Source organism: Triticum aestivum, chromosome 7B (assembly GCF_018294505.1).
Source record: "Triticum aestivum cultivar Chinese Spring chromosome 7B, IWGSC CS RefSeq v2.1, whole genome shotgun sequence".
In the NCBI taxonomy this organism is placed as follows: domain Eukaryota; kingdom Viridiplantae; phylum Streptophyta; class Magnoliopsida; order Poales; family Poaceae; genus Triticum; species Triticum aestivum.
Genome location: NC_057813.1, coordinates 428,757,416 through 428,775,097, shown reverse-complemented (window position 1 = coordinate 428,775,097; position 17,682 = coordinate 428,757,416). Strand labels below are relative to the sequence as shown.

The 17,682-nt window shown below is 42.6% G+C and overlaps 2 protein-coding genes across 2 annotated transcripts; one reads left to right on the top strand and one right to left on the bottom strand.

The window, feature by feature from the left end:
- Nucleotides 1–308: 308 nt before the first annotated feature.
- LOC123160491 (protein mago nashi homolog 2) lies at nt 309–3,530 on the top strand. The gene is made up of 3 exons (XM_044578303.1): nt 309–637; nt 740–916; nt 3,266–3,530. The coding sequence occupies exons 1-3, from the start codon at nt 389–391 to the stop codon at nt 3,329–3,331; spliced, it is 492 nt and encodes a 163-aa protein (XP_044434238.1). The 5' UTR covers nt 309–388; the 3' UTR covers nt 3,332–3,530.
- Nucleotides 3,531–8,744: 5,214 nt separating this feature from the next.
- LOC123159600 (pectinesterase inhibitor 28) lies at nt 8,745–9,765 on the bottom strand. The gene has a single exon (XM_044577417.1). The coding sequence runs from the start codon at nt 9,622–9,624 to the stop codon at nt 8,974–8,976; it is 651 nt and encodes a 216-aa protein (XP_044433352.1). The 5' UTR covers nt 9,625–9,765; the 3' UTR covers nt 8,745–8,973.
- Between the last annotated feature and the right edge of the window lie 7,917 nt (nt 9,766–17,682).

The following is a 17,682-nucleotide window of genomic DNA, read 5'->3' as shown; positions in this document are numbered from 1 at the left end:
CCACCATTGGTACTTTGGCCTGTGAAATCCTTTGTGTGGATAAGTGAGGTGCAGCCTGTGCCATCTGTGTGATAGGCTCAAACCGAGTCACAGAACAAAGGAAAGGGGCAATGAAAGCGATGAGTTTTTTTTTGGGTGTTTTGTTTGAGGGGTAATTTTTTTTTTACAAAAAGTTTGAAGGGTAATGAAAAACGAGGTGCAGTTTTTTTAGACAAACTCGCGCCTATTGCAGGCCGTATATGGGCCCAAATTTGAAGACGGCGGCCCAAAGAAGGAAGAATAAACAGAAAGGGTAGGTCCAGTAAACGTCCCAAGGTTCAGACGAAGTGCCGAGCACGACGAATAGCGGCGCTGCAACCTCTCCGCCCCCACGAAGAGAGAGAAAACCATGGCGGCTGTCGGCGGCGCGGGCAACGGAGCCGGCGAGGAGGCAGGCGGGGCCGAGTTCTACCTGCGGTACTACGTGGGGCACAAGGGCAAGTTCGGGCACGAGTTCCTCGAGTTCGAGTTCCGCCCCGACGGCAAGCTCCGCTACGCCAACAACTCCAACTACAAGAATGACACCATGATCCGCAAGGAGGTCTTCGTCTCCCCCTCCGTGCTCCGCGAGGCCAGGAGGATCATCCAGGACTCGGAGGTTTGTTTGTACCCCGCGTTCCTCCTTTTCTAGTCACGAACAGAGACCTAGGGTTAGGGTTTTGTGCCGACGGTGATGGGCGAATCTCTGCTGGATTGGCAGATAATGAAGGAGGACGACAGCAACTGGCCGGAGCCCGACCGCGTCGGCAGGCAGGAGCTCGAGATTGTCATGGGCAACGAGCACATCTCCTTCACCACCTCCAAGATCGGCTCCCTCGTTGATGTCCAGACCAGCAAGGACCCGGAGGGCCTCCGCATCTTCTACTACCTCGTCCAGGTAATCCATTCGCATTCTTTCCCAATCACCATTGCACATATTGGGTCATGTCTTAGTGTGAGCTTTCCGTTGGAACATAGCTTAACTGAACATTAGTCTTACTCACTTGGTCGCGTATCTAGAGCCCTTAGTGGTAGAAACTCAAATGTTTCTCTAGGGGTATTCGTTGCTTTGTACAAACTGGGAAGACTTTGCCCATCAATTTGAGCTGGGGCTGAGTATTCCTTGTGCTAAAATCATTTGTAATGTACCTAATTTAATAGTAGAATTGAACTTAATTTTGCTCAAAGTAATGTACTTACTGTGAGATGGTTATAGCCATGTCTTCACAATTTTGAGATAAATGACGAGTAAATGGTTAACAAGATGTCAGATTGTCTTCTTTCTTTGTCATCCTCTATTAACCAAGCGAGAACCAATTTCTTATAAAACATGCTAATACAATCGATTAATGTTTTATACCCCATAAGAACCATACCTGATATGTAAAGGAAGCGAAACAATGTATATACCATATCACATCCACCTTTGGTCTGTAGTGTTTACAAGCGACCAAGCTGAAAACTCGAAACAAAAGAAGGTCAGAAAAAATAACATGACTTCAAGAGTTCAACATCTATCAGTGTCTGTCCTTTTTCTGAACCTTTCACTCTACTCGGCACAACCTGCACCTGTAGGGATGTGGTGTAAGGAAGAAAAAACTGAATTATATGGAAACACAAAAAGAAAATGAACAAGAAAGGAGACAAGAGTGGACTGTTCCTCCATAATAGCATATTGTTTCTGGACAGCCATACAACCAGTAACCTGTGACAGTGCTAGCTAACGATTTCTGTTTTGGATGACCATATACTTCTTTGTCTACACTAGCACCTAAGATATAGACCTCCCCCCCCCCCCCTCCCTCCATTATGTTCAGTGAAAGCACTCATTAGAATAGATAATAAAAATTGCTTTGTTGTTTAATGTGGGTTTAAATTTTCCAGTTAAAAGAACTGGAACACTGTGCTTTGCTTAGAACTTAAAGGGCCAGCTGTTTTACCAAGCATATGTGGTGCTATGGTTTCTTATTAACTGAACTGCAAATAATATGCATCAGCCTTTTTTGTATCCCTGTTAATCAACATCAACACATTTGTAATGTATCTCCCGGTTCCACTACCTGAGATCTTGAAAGATGTGTGGATAGTGTGAAACAAAGATGGAGACATTTGAACACAATCAGTTTATGAGTGTTCCGAACCAGATAATTTAGATGTAGATACGAAAAATATATATGTTTCTGTACATCAGTAGAATCGATGGATACATCAGGGTCCTTTGGAAATTTTGCAAGCTCTGCACGGTTTACACCCTATAATAGGCTTGATTGAGTCCGCAATAGGGGGGAAAACCTGTTCGAGGCTGGTGTCGGTTATAGCTAGTCACCTCTGTTTGTTAGCTACCTGTACTGAAGCTTGCTTTCCTATCTGTTGCCAGTGCGTCAGTTGTAATAGCTAGCTGTGTTACTAGTTTCTTTTGTTTTGTGCGCTTCATGTCTAAACTGATAACGCCAGCACATTTGCCTTCTTTGCAAAGCTGGGTGAGAGGCCTTTTCCTTTTACTTTCTATTATTTAGATTAAATAAAGCAAAAATAGTATTTTCTGTCTGTTTTCTGAATTATCCGTGAAATAAAAAATACCCCAAAAATAAAAGTTCTCCAAATGCCCTGAAAATGGAGTATGATTTTTTGTAGAATATTTAAGAATTTCTGGCACTTAAAACACACCAAGGGGACCCACCATTTAGCAAATACAGATAAACAAGGCATCTGCTTGAAAACTGGACAAATGCTAAACTTGTTGCATGTTTTATTTTACTATTTTGTGGGAACTGTTGTCTAGGTGATTTTTGTATCTCAAGTTGACAGTCTCATACCATATGGGAAAACTGAAAAGTGAAAACCTTATGGGGTATGTTAGTGGAAAAAGATATTATGTTCATTTTACCTTATTTCTGATGATGGCATTTACCTATGAAAATATCCAAACACTGTGCCGTAGATTTATCATGACATCCCCAGTCTTCTGTTAGGTTTGCTTAGTGGACAAATGTTGTTGGCGGCCATATATCAGTATTTTCTTATAACTACATTGAGGAACTGTTAGTGGCATGTGCATTATATAGTTAAAGTTCAAAGTGGGGCACAAAACCATGTAACTAGCTGCTTCTGTCAACCCCACCAAGATAAATTGACTAATTGTTTTAAACTGTTCTGAGGATAACTAGCATTTTGGTTTTGCTTGCACAATACTGTGTACCTGTAACTGAAAACCATTCCTAACATTTGTGGATGTTTTTGTTTGCAGGACCTTAAATGTTTCGTGTTTTCACTTATCAACCTCCACTTTAAGATCAAGCCTATTCAACTTTGAGCTCTGTTGGGTTTTCCCGGTTGTGTTATGGTACTGAGAGTGTTAGAGAATTCTGTACTTATGTAATATGCCATGAGTTGCTTCTGATGCGGTTGGGTGTGCGTGAACACTGTGGGTGATCCCTTTTGGCATCACCTGAGGTTATTGGATTGTGCAAACTTCGAGTGCTCATTGATATTTATGCATGTTTGTTTTACAATCTCGCACCTTTTTTTTTATCAGTGCAGCAGCACCTTTTACCACCTCTTCTTGTTTATGATCAAAGGCCTCGTGCTGCCTTCTTGACCGTCCATAACTAGTTTGGATGTCGGCCAAACCGTTGGGGTGGCTGCTCTTTCCATTTTTGTGGATGCAGCATGAGGGGAAATCTTCTGATTTTTAAAGATTCTTTTATGAATCATGAGTTGTGCACTTGTGCTAGCAAAACTGACAAATAAAAGAGATCCCCAAGTGGCATTGGAGATAAAACTTTTGGCATCTACAGATTCTTTCATTTGTGCACCTGTGCTGGCAGAACTGACTAGTAAAAGATACCCAAGGTGATTAAAGGCTCCTTTTTGATCCTTTATTTTGCAAAGCGGAATAGTGTGATTAAAGCCTCCATTGGGCCTATGGAACTTCATCTTTAGCCTGTGATTAAAGGCTCCATCTTTAGTGTGGATTAGTGGCATCTACGGAGCACTGTTTGGTGGCCAGCAAGCCTTCTTTTGGCTTTCGCAACGACATAGGCTACCTCCTTTCATGCAAAAGGAGGTCAGATCTTATTGCATGAGAAGAGTCTCATGAACATGCTTATGTTCTCCCATCAGATGCAGGCATGCCACTATTATAGCATTTACCCTCTCGTGAAAATGGTAAACATTTCTAGTAGCGGTTAACAAGTAAAGATGAATATGGCGCAAAAGGAGGTTAGATCTTGTTACATAAGAAGAGTCTCATGAACATGATTATGTTCTCCATCAGATCCAAGCATGCCAGTATTGTGGCCTTTCCTCACTCTATTGGAAAGAGTAAACTTTTGTAGTAGTGGATAACAGGAGATTTGAGTTGAGAGGGGAATGCAAAAACTATAGTACTCCCTCCATTCCAAAATACTTTAAGTTCTAGTTTTGTCCTAAGTCAAACCTCTTAAATTTGATCAATTTTATAGAAAGAATTGTTAATAGCTACTCTCTCCATTCTATAAAAAACCACGGCAAGAATTATGGAATGGGGGGAGTACAGCATCAAATACATATATCATGGAAAAACATGTTATGATGAATCTCATGAAGCTAATTTGGTATTGTAGATATTGGCATATTTTTCTACGAACTCGGTCAAACTTTAAAAGGTAGACTTATAACAAAACCTAGAACTTCAAGCATTTTGGAACGGAGGTAGTAACTTGGAAGAGAAAAATGAGGGCCATTACCAGTAAGGAGGAGAAAAGAAAAAGATACAAAAATAGCAAGTTGATGAATTCGAACCCCCTGATTTGGGTGCACCCAGTAAAGAAGGAAACAGCGTGGGACAAACATGCTTTGTTGCTTTTCAGTTTTATCCCCACTCCATGATAAATTCAGCAAGAGCATGTTACTTCACTCCTGCTTTCCTTTCCTCCAAAATCCAAATGGTCCAAACAGAAAAGATTCATCATCGCATTGGTCCAAACAGTCTTATCTTTCATGTGCTATATGAATTTTACCAACCATCATTACCTTCTACCACATATTTATTTACCTTTTAGCCAAAAAATCAACCTTTTCGCCTTGCTGTGCAGTGCAGTGGCCAGTTTTTCTTCTTTAGTGTAATAGCCAGTATTTTTTCCAGTACAATGGTAAGTGTATCTATATGAGTAGGGCGTTTTGGTGACTGAGCTCCAAGGAGGCCGAAATTTTGAAAATTGAAAATTCAAACTTTTCAGTTTCAAAAAATTCTGGAAAAGCTATACATGTACGTAAGGATGTAATGTATATGTGTGTAAAATTTCACGATGAAATACTTTGAATTGCGACCGGTACAAAAAGACAAAATCATGGACATTGAGCAATGAACAGTACATGTGTTCAACAACCATAGTTTTTTTGGGGGGGGGGGGGGGAAATTTTGTTTTTGCCACTCTAGATTTTGCCAATTTTCCTTATGCCACTCTAGATTTTGACATTTCTCTTTTGCCACTCTTAGTTTTTGACAACTATCACAATAGCCATTCCCGTGGCAAAAAATATATATTTCAGAGTGGTAATTGTGATAATTGTCAAAAGCTAAGAGTGGCAAAAATGAAATAAAATTATCTTGTTTTTGCCATAGAATGGCGATTGTGATAATTGTCAAAAACTAAGAGTGGCAAAAGTGAAATGTCAAAATCTAGAGTGGCATAAGGAAAATTGGCAAAATCTAGAGTGGCAAAAACAAAATTTCCCCTTTTTTTTGCACATCCCTCATTTCAAAGTAGTTTGTCATGAAATTTTATGCGCATGTACATTATACCTCTAGGTATATGTGTATTTTTTCAGAATTTTTTGAAACATAAAAGTTAGAATTTTGATTTTTTTTCTTCTTCAAAAACCAGTCTCCATGGAGCCTGTCCACCATTCAGAATTTTCGTATCTATATATCTTTTATAGACAAACCCCACCTGCAAGTCATTAAATAGCTATTTTTCCACGCATGCGTGCTTCCACATCATCAAATTTAGCATCCGTCCGATTAGGCTTGAGAATCTCTCTACCGCTTAACATGCATTAGTGCATTTTAAGTGGGTTTTAAATCATATTGCATTTAATTTTAACATGCAAACTTTTCGTGTCAAGTTTTCTTTTCTTATGCAAAAATTTCTGGCATAGTTTAAATCATAAGAATGGAATTTGTATTCTAGAAAATATTTAGAAAATAGATTTCCAGTTTGCGGCTACACACGGGGTGTCGTCTAGCTTTTGTAACATTCAGTGCAATGGGCAATTAGTTGGGTAGGCCTCTTTTTTGTGGGGTACTTTGTTTTCCATACAACAAGGGTTAGGGCACCAATAAAGTGAAATGGATCCTAGGCTAATCGAGCCCTTCACTCCAAATTTCCTAGAGGACAAACATTTCCGCGAAGGCAGACATGATAAGAGAGGATCGCTTTCTATGCATAGGCCTATTGTTAATAGCGACTGGCCACCATTGAGTGATAGATTGAGCCCCTTCCAATGAGCTTGGATGGTAGCCATTGATTTGAACGCAATTTCATATTCTAAAGAGTGCACCGACATGTGTAGAGCAGGTGCTAGCTTCCTCTGATTAGGTCATCTATGTCAGTTAAGATGATCCATATTCACAATCAATCGATTTCCGCAAAAGTCAAGTTTTACAAAAATTGATCAATTTTATAGAGAAAACTAACTATATGTACAATACCAAATATATATCATAGGAAAATATATTCCATCATGAATCTAATGGTATTTGATTTGATATTCTAGATGTTGATAACCTTTTCTCTAAACAAAGTATGAATTTAAAAAATGGTAATATGCACTATATTTTAGGACAGAGGAAGTATTTTGGAAATTCCCAAGGTTCCCAAACCACAATTTTCTTGTATGACACATTTAGTTACCTATGCAATTCTTCTTCTTGGATATTTCAAAACTATTTGGCACTATGTAGCGCACTATAGCTAGTTTAGCTATACGGACTTGCCTCTGACGTGCGTTCAACCTAGCTCCGCTACCGGCACTATATCTCTTGGTCTTATGCCTTCAAGCCATGACGAGTTTCAGAAATTTAATTTTTCACCACCACAACAGCCATCCTTGTAGGCCAGCCTCGTTACATATAATAATCATGCCATTTAAAATTGTAGACATTTTCTGTATCTATAAATACAAGGTTTTAACCAACAAATGCTTTAACAATATACCGTTTACATGACATGAAACTGATGTCATTAGATTCGTTCTCAAAATGAGTTCTTACGATTATGATTATATACCATGTAAGCCACTTATTAACGATGCAATCGTTAGAGAAAGACTTGTCTTAACGACACAAAATATGTCCTATATTTTGAAAGTAGGAGGTATATAGATAAATATATCTTGCTAACATTACACGGTCTAAACACTACTCCCTCTGTTCATAAATACAAGATATTTTGGATATTTCAATATTGACTACATAGACTGAAATGAGTGAATAAACACATTTATAACGTGTCTATATACATCTGATTCACAAAAAAGTTACTCCTTCCGATGTATATTACTAAGTGATCTAATTTTAGGTGAAATTTCTGGGAACTTTAGATATCTAACTATTATGAAAATTGAAAAAAAAGGTGATGCTCTATGAAGTATTCGACTTCCCGAATAAACACGATCAAGTACCAGAATTCAACATATGTCATCAATAAACTTTAGTTTAGCACCATCGTCAAGTTCACATTTGCAATCGATCGAAGCTCACTCTTTATAATAATCCGTTTGTGTCTGTAAGGCATATTTTGTCTCAATAAGACAAATTTTGACCAATAGTTGATTTGTTAATGTGTGGTTCATGTGACATGCAATTGATGTCACTAGATTCGTTTCTGAAATATTTATCATTGTGATTTTGTACTATGCAAGCCACTTATTAACGGGGTAAATATTGGTTAAAGACTTGTCTTGATGGGACAAAATGCTGGTCGCTATATTTTGAAACATGGGCAATATGCAAATAGATACATGTTTTTTAAACTCAATTTTTGTTTATATTAAATTAGTAGAACATTGGATATGACCAGTTATAGGGTATTTGAACTCATACACACATAAATGACCCTAACAAAGGGGGCATAGTAACTACGACTGTATGACTCAAAATTCTTGCAATGTTATAACAAACTCTTTCTCCTCTTCTTTAATATATGAGGCAAATCTTTTGCCTCCATTTGAAAAAAAAATCTTGTCAAAACTGAGGTTGTACAACGTCGAACTTGTAGAGAAACTAATCTTGTTGAATCGCTATAATAGTAGACCGTCGTGTACGATGGAGATTGGCAGCCACACTAAGTATATCGGCGGAGGTATCACTCGGATCTAGGCATGCATCTGCACTAATATCATCGGACCAAGCCAATAGATACATGTTTTTTTCCCGAGAGACGACAGATACATGTTGGTAACATTGCACACAATAAAATACTGTGAATTGAAACAAAGTAGGTGAATGGGTTTTAGAAAAAGTTCAAAGATGTACTCCCGCCGTCTCAAAATAAGTGTCTCAACTTTGTACTAGCTCTAATACAAATTTATACTAAGCTCAAGGCACTTATTTTGGGACGGAGGGAGTACTTATATTATGAAAAGTAAAATAGATAAACAGGTAGTTTCTGCTCCGTATATACTGTTATTTTTACTTTTTTGAACTATTTTAGTCCCCAAATAAATATGATCAAGTACCAGAATTCAACAAATATCTCATCAATATTATTATTAGTAGTTAACTGAGTACACTGCACTTAGTATATAGTAGCAAAAACGTAAGGAGACTTAGCACGTGTCATTACACGTACGCTACACTAGTTACAACTATACGTACTTGTGGTTACATCCTTAATTAATTTACGAAATAGCTTGTGCGCAGTAGGCATCGGGTCATAGTATATGGGTATATTGGTTCGTTGCAGCTTTGCTTCAGCTGGTCGCGCTGAGGAGGGAGATGATGTCGAGCGAGACGGAGCAGAGCTGTTTGAGCGCCTCCTCCCTGGCGGCGAGGTCGGCCGGGTACGCCCCGGGCCTCTGGCGCCGGAACAGCGCCTTGCACACCTGCGGGTACTCCGCGGCGGCGCCGACGTAGACGGCGGCGTAGTCGTAGTCCTGCTGCGCGATGGAGCCCCTCGCGGCGGCCAGCGCGTCCCGCGCCTCGCCGTACTTGGCGGAGCAGGTCCGGAGCAGCGCCTGCACGGTGCCGTCGACGGCGGCCCCGCCCTGCGCGGTTACGTTGGCGCCGAGCGCGGCCGCGGAGGCCGACGCGTTGGAGGCGGCCGCGGAGACGGCGATGGCCGAGAGGCCGCGCACGTCGGCGGTGGTGCTGGAGGGGTCCGCGGCGAGCGCGGCCACGCAGAGGTCGTAGTAGGCGGTGGAGTTGCAGGTGGTGCGGACCAGCGCCGCGGCCACCGGGGCGGTTGGCGCGGGCGGCGGCGACGGCGGCGGGGAGTGCTTGGCGTGGCCACCGTGGCCGTGGTGCGAGGTTGGGCCTGAGCGAGAGCCGAGGGCGCTGGGCGCGAGGAGGGAGGCGACGAGGAGCACCAGGGTGGCGGTGGTGATGGCCATTGTTGGCGACATTAACTGGAAATTGCTACGAAGAAGGCAGCTAGCTTCTTGCTGTGAGATGTTCGTGGCTCTGGAAGAGGAGAAGCTGCTTCTTGTTGTGTGTGACTGCCTTTGGAGAGGGAAGAGCTGTGTGCTTGTAGTTGTAGGTGCTGTGTTGGTGGGAGAGAAGGCAAGGGGGTGATGGGGTTTTATAGGAGGAGGAGGTGGGATTACCTGGCTAGTCTAGTCCATCCTTATGGCTGCCAAAATTGACTCCTACTGTACTGTATAATCAACCTAATTATGTTGGTGATCAAGTGGAGCAGTCCACCATGTCATATGCTTCCTCTCTTCTTCTGCTCTCCACCTCCATTTTTTTTATGACGCTCGGTCAGAGTGCTGCTGCATTTCATAAAAAAGAAAGACTGGCTTGTCGAAAATATACACTCCCTTCATCCTGTGCCCCATCTAGATACATCTATTTTAGCGTCAACTAATTCCGGACGATAGTAGTACTATTGGCCCATCTGGATACATCCATTTCAGCGTCAACTAATTCCGGACGAAAGTAGTACTACTATTAGAGGGCATGCTTTGGTCAACTTTTTGTTATTGCACATGACCATCAGCAATGGCGGAGCTAGTGGCGGGTTATACTTGGGGCTGACGTAGCTTGAGCGATAAACTCTCATGATTTTCAGTACTTTGTAAGAGATGAAATTGCAATGGATGTTGTTAATAGACCTAGGGCTATACGACGCGGATTTTTGGGACATGGTGCCACGCGAGGATGAAATCTCGGCAGTCCATGCATGTTGTGAGATTAGCACTTAATATAGTCATTAAATGAATACATGAACACCACAGTAGGTTAATTCAACAAATACGTGTATATTAGTTGGTGGTTGGGCATCTTAAATGAATTGGATAGTATGACCAAACCTTTATTCATTAACTTCTTAATGTTGCTCGGCTGGGGAGACGCAGCATCTTGATGAGACCATTTAAGATGGTTGGTTGTGAAATGCCGGTGAGGTCTAACATGATTATGATGAAATTTGACTTTTGTTATGTTAGAGTGATTTAATTTGATGCATGTTTTTTTTTCTATGACATGCATTGTTAGTATTCACTTAATCACTTGCTCATCAGTGGCATGATTGGGAACTTGGGGTTATGCAGCTTAAACATGGGCACATGTTTTGTCCCACTTCCAAATAGGTTTTAACTACAACACAGTAAGCACATGACCATACAAACTTTCGGCTTGTGAGACGACTAACTGCAAACTGAGTTTTTTGTGAATTTGCATTGAAATATGAATTGCAAGTTGAATGAGAAAAATAATTGCATGTTATTTTTTTGGCCCTTCAAGATTTGTAAGAAAATGAATTTTGAAGAATATTAACTAAGACATATGTGTTTTAAAATTTTCAAAATAGATATTTTTTAATAGGCAGTCAATGAAATTATGTTACGAAATTACCATTCCAACTTAAAAGTGCTTAAATCCAACTCATACAAGTTTTTATGCTAATCCAACTATAAAGTTCATCTGAGATGTTTATTGTTTTATAGTATTGATGCCACGGTCTGTGTCAAGCATTAAGGAGGGTGCATGCATTATCAATGCACTGGCAGAATATTAATTCACCCTGTACTACAGGTAGCCATTGTAATTGATGAGGGATTCAATGTGTCTGACTTTGTTGCATGCGACTGACTTGTGGGACATATGATTGCGATGGCATAGCTAATACAGAAACAATACGCTGCCGACAAATCAATATACAAGCTTGTTGTACAATAAGTGCACGAATCACGTGGGAGCGAACGGTGTTGATTTCCTCCTCGCGTGGCACTATGTTCACCCGTGATTTATCCTAGGGCTATAGCCATATAGCTGGCCTAAGCCTATCTTCGCCATTGACTGCCAGCAGAATATTTGTCATGTAAAAATATAATTAGTAGTCTTATAACAAAATTGAAACACCTCCTAATTACAGGAACATGAACAAAGGCAGAGTTGAGTCTTTCAATGTCAAGATGATCACTGTCCTCGGCATATGTATGGGGTCCACATGCACGTGCCGAGGACAACGATCACTTACACGAGTGCATGCTACCTCAATAGTGTGGCTACTTCACTGTCCCTCGTCTTTTTTTTGGTCGACGCCAGGGTGGAGTCAACCTCCCCTAGGTATAGGTTGTTTGGAGAAGATAAATAGTAAAATACCTAAAACTTCGATGGTTACCGCAAAACTGGCTCTCAAATTTAGATTTTATTTTCTAAATTTTGTTGCTTGGCGGTGAAACTATATATCCTCTTACCAAGCATCTATCCCAAATAGCCGATACTTCTGCCCAATTCATATCCATATATGGAGGGGGTCCAATCTGCATGACATCAATGGTCTAGATCCTAGGAAGAGAAGTCGCTAGGACCCCAAAATCCTTGGACTCGTACAAATAGCTGCCCTTGTTTGTTTTTCATCTCCTTTCCGTAACTCACAAGCTTACAGAGGTTTTACTAATATGTAACTAGAAAATGTAATTGTAAAATGAATACTTTAGATTGTGTGATGTGAAGACGGAAAATAAGAAATACTAAATGTTTAGAAGTGTGCAAATAACTTGGGTGGTATAGTTTAGGCAAAATCTAGCTAGACCGGATGCTCCACTATATATACTCCCTCATTTCTGGTTTATAAGGCTCAATTCAAAAATCTCACCAACCAAGGTAGATGGTGAGTGGTGGAATACTTTTTGTAGTTTGCAAAAACACCCAATTAATGCTCTTGTTTTCCTCAAAAACGTATGTTTACCAGTGCATTAATTGCAATGCATGCATGCATAAATTACATGCATTGGTCAATTTTCTCTTAATACTTGCATGCAATGATTTAATGCACCTTGGAATCTGAACATGTGATGGAAAACAACCAAATTGAGCCTTATAAAATGGAAAAACTAAAATTTTGAGATAAGCCCTATAAACCGGAAAGGAGGGAGTATCTAATAGAAAAGAATCCTTGTTGTGGATGGCTATGTAATTCCTTGGAGTGGGACACTATAAGTACACTACTAATATATATGGACACATGTTGTCTCCTCTTATATTGCAGTGCACTAACAACCCAATCGATGATATTGGCTCGATTTGGAACTAAACGGATTATTTAACTTGGTCTCGACAAGTAGTAACTGATGACATTGTGCACTACACTAGTACTAAGAAAAAGTACTCTTGCCGTTGGTATTCTACTTATATTTAAACTTCGCTGCTGTAGGACTGTACATGTTTCTCGTGCGTGTATGCGCCCTAGCTTGTTGATAACAACGATAATGTCAGTGCTCACTCCACGACAAACATACTTAATCCCCTTTTCAGGGGAAATTTTTTGTCCGGCGCTGGACATTTCAATTTTAACCGTGTGCTACAAAAATATCCATGTAACTAAGAGCAACTCCAACAGGGCGACCCAAACGGGCGCGCGCTTTATCCGCTTTTTGTCCGTTTGGGTCGGCCAGGCGGACGTGCGCGTCCACATTTTAAAATGGGCCGGCTTAACCGCCCAACGGAGAGGCCGGCCAAATGTGCCGGCGTGAAAAAAAAACAAGTTGCACGAAATAAACATAAATAAACATAATTAAACATCAAGTGGCCGGTCAAACGCCGGCCAAAGTCCACCTAAATCTAATAAACATTAAATAAAACATTAAAAAAGTCTGCACCCGCCTGCTGCCGCCCCGCACGCTGTCCTAGACGTCGTCGGCCTTGCCCTTGCCCTTGCCCTCGACGCCGCCGGGGGTGCCCTTGCCCTTGCCCTTGCTGCTGCCGAAGAGGCCCATGGCGCGCGCTAGGGTTTGCGGTCGCCAGCGAGGAAGCAAAGGGAGTGGTGGGGGGCCAGATGTGGACGGGAGAAGTGGATGAGGCCGACCCCGCCGCACGCATGGTTAAAAAAGGACGCACGCACTGGCTGACGCGTGGGCCCGCTGTCGGTGGTCGTCATAAATAAGATGACCGGTGGCGGTTGGGTGGCCGCCAGGTGGGGATGCGGCGGACGGCGAGGAGACGCACGACGCGTCCGCGCCGACGCATTCCAGGCGCAATTTTGGGTCGGAAATGGGTCGGCGCAGACGCCAGGCGAACACGATTTGAGTTTGGGTCGGCGCATTGGGCCGCCATTTTTGTCCGCGCCGACCCAAATGGACGCGGGCGGACGAAATGGGTCGCCCTATTGAAGTTTCTCTAAGGATATGGACATTTGGTTCCAGAAAATTAGTAAATAAAAAAAATTAAAAAAATTGAAAATATTGTTGAAATAAACTTGACCTTCCATTGTGCTCATAAGAAAAGTTCCACGAAAGAAAACCATGTTGATTTCAGGGCAAAAAAAAATACTAGGCAAAAAAGTTTGGAGGGGCTTTGCGGGAGTTTGGACACCAGCCACGTAGGACTCCGCCCCCTAGGCCAACTAAAATCCTCCTCCTGGTCCCCTTTTTTTTCTAGTCCACAACTGCTCCCCCATCCTTCCATCCGCACCCTCGTCGTCCATTTCCGCCATTGTACCTCTTTGGCCGTCGCCCAGGCATCCTCGGATTTCTGCATATCCCACCACCAAACTGTCGGCCTTGGGCTACACCGATGTCCTGTTGGAAATATGCCCTAGAGGCAATAATAAAAAAGTTATTATTATATTTCCTCGTTCATGATAATCGTTTATTATCCATGCTATAATTGTATTGATAGGAAACTCAGATACATGTGTGGATACATAGACAACACCATGTCCCTAGTAAGCCTCTAGTTGACTAGCTCGTTGATCAATAGATGGTTACGGTTTCCTGACCATGGACATTGGATATCATTGATAACGGGATCACATCATTAGGAGAATGATGTGATGGACAAGACCCAATCCTAAGCCTAGCATAGAGATCGTGTAGTTCGTATGCTGAAGCTTTTCTAATGTCAAGTATCTTTTCCTTAGACCATGAGATTGTGCAACTCCCGGATACCGTAGGAATGCTTTGGGTGTACCAAACGTCACAACGTAACTGTGTGGCTATAAAGATGCACTACAGGTATCTCCGAAAGTGACTGTTGGGTTGGCACGAATCGAGACTGGGATTTGTCACTCCGTATAAACGGAGAGGTATCTCTGGGCCCACTCGGTAGGACATCATCATAGTGTGCACAATGTGACCAAGGGGTTGATCACGGGATGATGTGTTACGGAACGAGTAAAGAGACTTGCCGGTAACGAGATTGAGCAAGGTATCGTATACCGACGATCGAATCTCGGGCAAGTATAATACCGCTAGACAAAGGGAATTGTATACGGGATCGATTGAGTCCTTAACATCGTGGTTCATCCGATGAGATCATCGTGGAACATGTGGGAGCCAACATGGGTATCCAGATCCCACTATTGGTTATTGATCGGAGAACGTCTCGGTCATGTCTACATGTCTTCCGAACCCGTAGGGTCTACACACTTAAGGTTCGATGACGCTAGGGTTATAAAGGAAGTTTGTATGTGGTTACCGAATGTTGTTCGGAGTCCCGGATGAGATCCCGGACGTCATGAGGAGTTCCGGAATGGTCCGGAGGTAAAGATTTATATATGGGAAGTCCTGTTTTGGTCACCGGAAAAGTTTCGGGTTTTATCGGTAACGTACCGGGACCACCGGGAGGGTCCCGGGGGTCCACCAAGTGGGGCCACCGGCCCCGGAGGGCTGCATGGGCCAAGTGTGGGAGGGTACCAGCCCCAGGTGGGCTGGTGCGCCCCCCCACAAGGGCCCAAGGCGCCTAGGGTTTGGGGAGGGGGTGCTTCCACCTAACTTGGGGGGGGGGCAAGTTTCCCCCTCTCCCCCCTTGGTCGCCACTCTTAGATGGGATTGGGGGCAGCCGCACCCCTTGGGGTGGAAACCCTAAAGGGGGCGCACCCCCCTCCCTCTCCCCTATATGTACTTGAGGGTTTTGGGGCTGCCAACACATGAGAACTTCTCCTCTTGGCGCAGCCCTACCTCTCTCCCTTCTCCTCATATCTCACGGTGCTTGGCGAAGCCCTGCTGGACTGCCACGCTACTCCATCACCACCACGCCGTTATGCTATTGCTGGATGGAGTCTTCCTCAACCTCTCCCTCTCTCCTTGCTGGATCAAGGCGTGGGAGACGTCACCGGGTTGTACGTGTGTTGAACGCGGAGGTGCCGTCCGTTCGGCACTAGGATCTCCGATGATTTGGATCACGACGAGTACGACTCCTTCAACCCCGTTCTCTTGAACGCTTCCGCTTAGCGATCTACAAGGGTATGTAGATGCACTCTCCTTCCCCTCGTTGCTAGTTTCTCCATAGATAGATCTTGGTGACACGTAGGAAAATTTTGAATTTCTGCTACGTTCCCCAACAATGGTATCAGAGCTAGGTCTATTGCATAGATTCTTTGCATGAGTAGAACACAAGTAGTTGTGGGCATTGATCTTGTTCAATATGCTTACCGTTACTAGTCCAATCTTGTTTCGACGGTATTGTGGGATGAAGCGGCCCGGACCGACCTTACACGTATACTTACGTGAGACAGGTTCCACCGACTAACATGCACTTGGTGCATAAGGTGGCTAGCGGGTGGCAGTCTCTCCCACTTTAGTCGGAACGGATTCGATGAAAAGGGTCCTTCTGAAGGGTAAATAGCAATTGACATATCACGTTGTGGTTTTTGCGTAGGTAAGAAACGTTCTTGCTAGAAACCCATAACAGCCACGTAAAACATGCAAACAACAATTAGAGGACGTCTAACTTGTTTTTGCAGGGTATGCTATGTGATGTGATATGGCCAAGAAGAATGTGATGAATGATATGTGATGTATGAGATTGATCATGTTCTTGTAATAGGAATCCCGACTTGCATGTCGATGAGTATGACAACCGGCAGGAGCCATAGGAGTTGTCTTTATTTATTGTATGACCTGCTTGTCATTGAACAACGCCATGTAATTACTTTACTTTATTGCTAACCGGTAGCCATAGTAGTAGAAGTAATAGTTGGCGAGACAACTTCATGAAGACACGATGATGGAGATCATGATGATGGAGATCATGGTGTCATGCCGGTGACGATGATGATCATGGAGCCCCAAAGATGGAGATCAATGGAGCTATATGATATTGGCCATATCATGTCACTACTATATAATTGCATGTGATGTTTATTATGTTTATGCATCTTGTTTAGTTAGAACGACGGTAGTAAATAAGATGATCCCTTACAACAATTTCAAGAAGTGTTCTCCCCTAACTATGCACCGTTGCTAAAGTTCGTCGCTTCTAAGCACCACGTGATGATCGGGTGTGATGGATTCTTACGTTCACATACAACGGGTGTAAGACAGATTTACACACGTGAAACACTTAGGGTTAACTTGACGAGCCTAGCATGTACAGACATGGCCTCGGAACACAGAGACCTAAAGGTCGAGCATGAGTCGTATAGTAGATACGATCAACATGAAGATGTTCACCGATGATGACTAGTTCGTCTCACGTGATGATCGGACACGGCCTAGTTGACTCGGATCATGTAATCACTTAGATGACTAGAGGGATGTCTATCTGAGTGGGAGTTCATAAGATGAACTTAATTATCCTGAACATAGTCAAAAGTTCTTTGCAAATTATGTCGTAAGCTCGCGCTTTAGTTCCACTGTTTAGATATGTTCCTAGAGAAAATATAGTTGAAAGTTGACAGTAGCGATTATGCGGACAGTAGAAAGCTTATGTCCTTAATGCACCGCTCAGTGTGCTGAACCCCAAATGTCGTTTGTGGATGTTGCGAACATCGGACATACACGTTTAGATAACTACGTGATAGTTCAGCTAAATGGTTTAAGTAGAGGCACCAAAGACGTTTTCAAAACGTCGCGGAACATATGAGATGTTTCGAGGGCTGAAATTGGGATTTCAGGCTCGTGCCCACGTCAAGAGGTATAAGACCTCCGACGATTTTCTTAGCCGGCAAACTAAGGGAGAAAAGCTCAATCGTTGAGCTTGTGCTCAGATTGTTTGAGTGCAACAATCACTTGAAT

Excerpts from the sequence above, each read along its gene's own strand:
- LOC123160491 (XM_044578303.1), top strand. The coding sequence starts at position 389 with ATGGCGGCTGTCGGCGGCGCGGGCAACGGAGCCGGCGAGGAGGCAGGC. Across the intron at positions 638-739 it reads GGATCATCCAGGACTCGGAG|ATAATGAAGGAGGACGACAG; the intron begins GTTTGTTTGTAC and ends CTGGATTGGCAG. Across the intron at positions 917-3,265 it reads TCTTCTACTACCTCGTCCAG|GACCTTAAATGTTTCGTGTT; the intron begins GTAATCCATTCG and ends TTTTGTTTGCAG.
- LOC123159600 (XM_044577417.1), bottom strand. The coding sequence starts at position 9,624 with ATGTCGCCAACAATGGCCATCACCACCGCCACCCTGGTGCTCCTCGTC.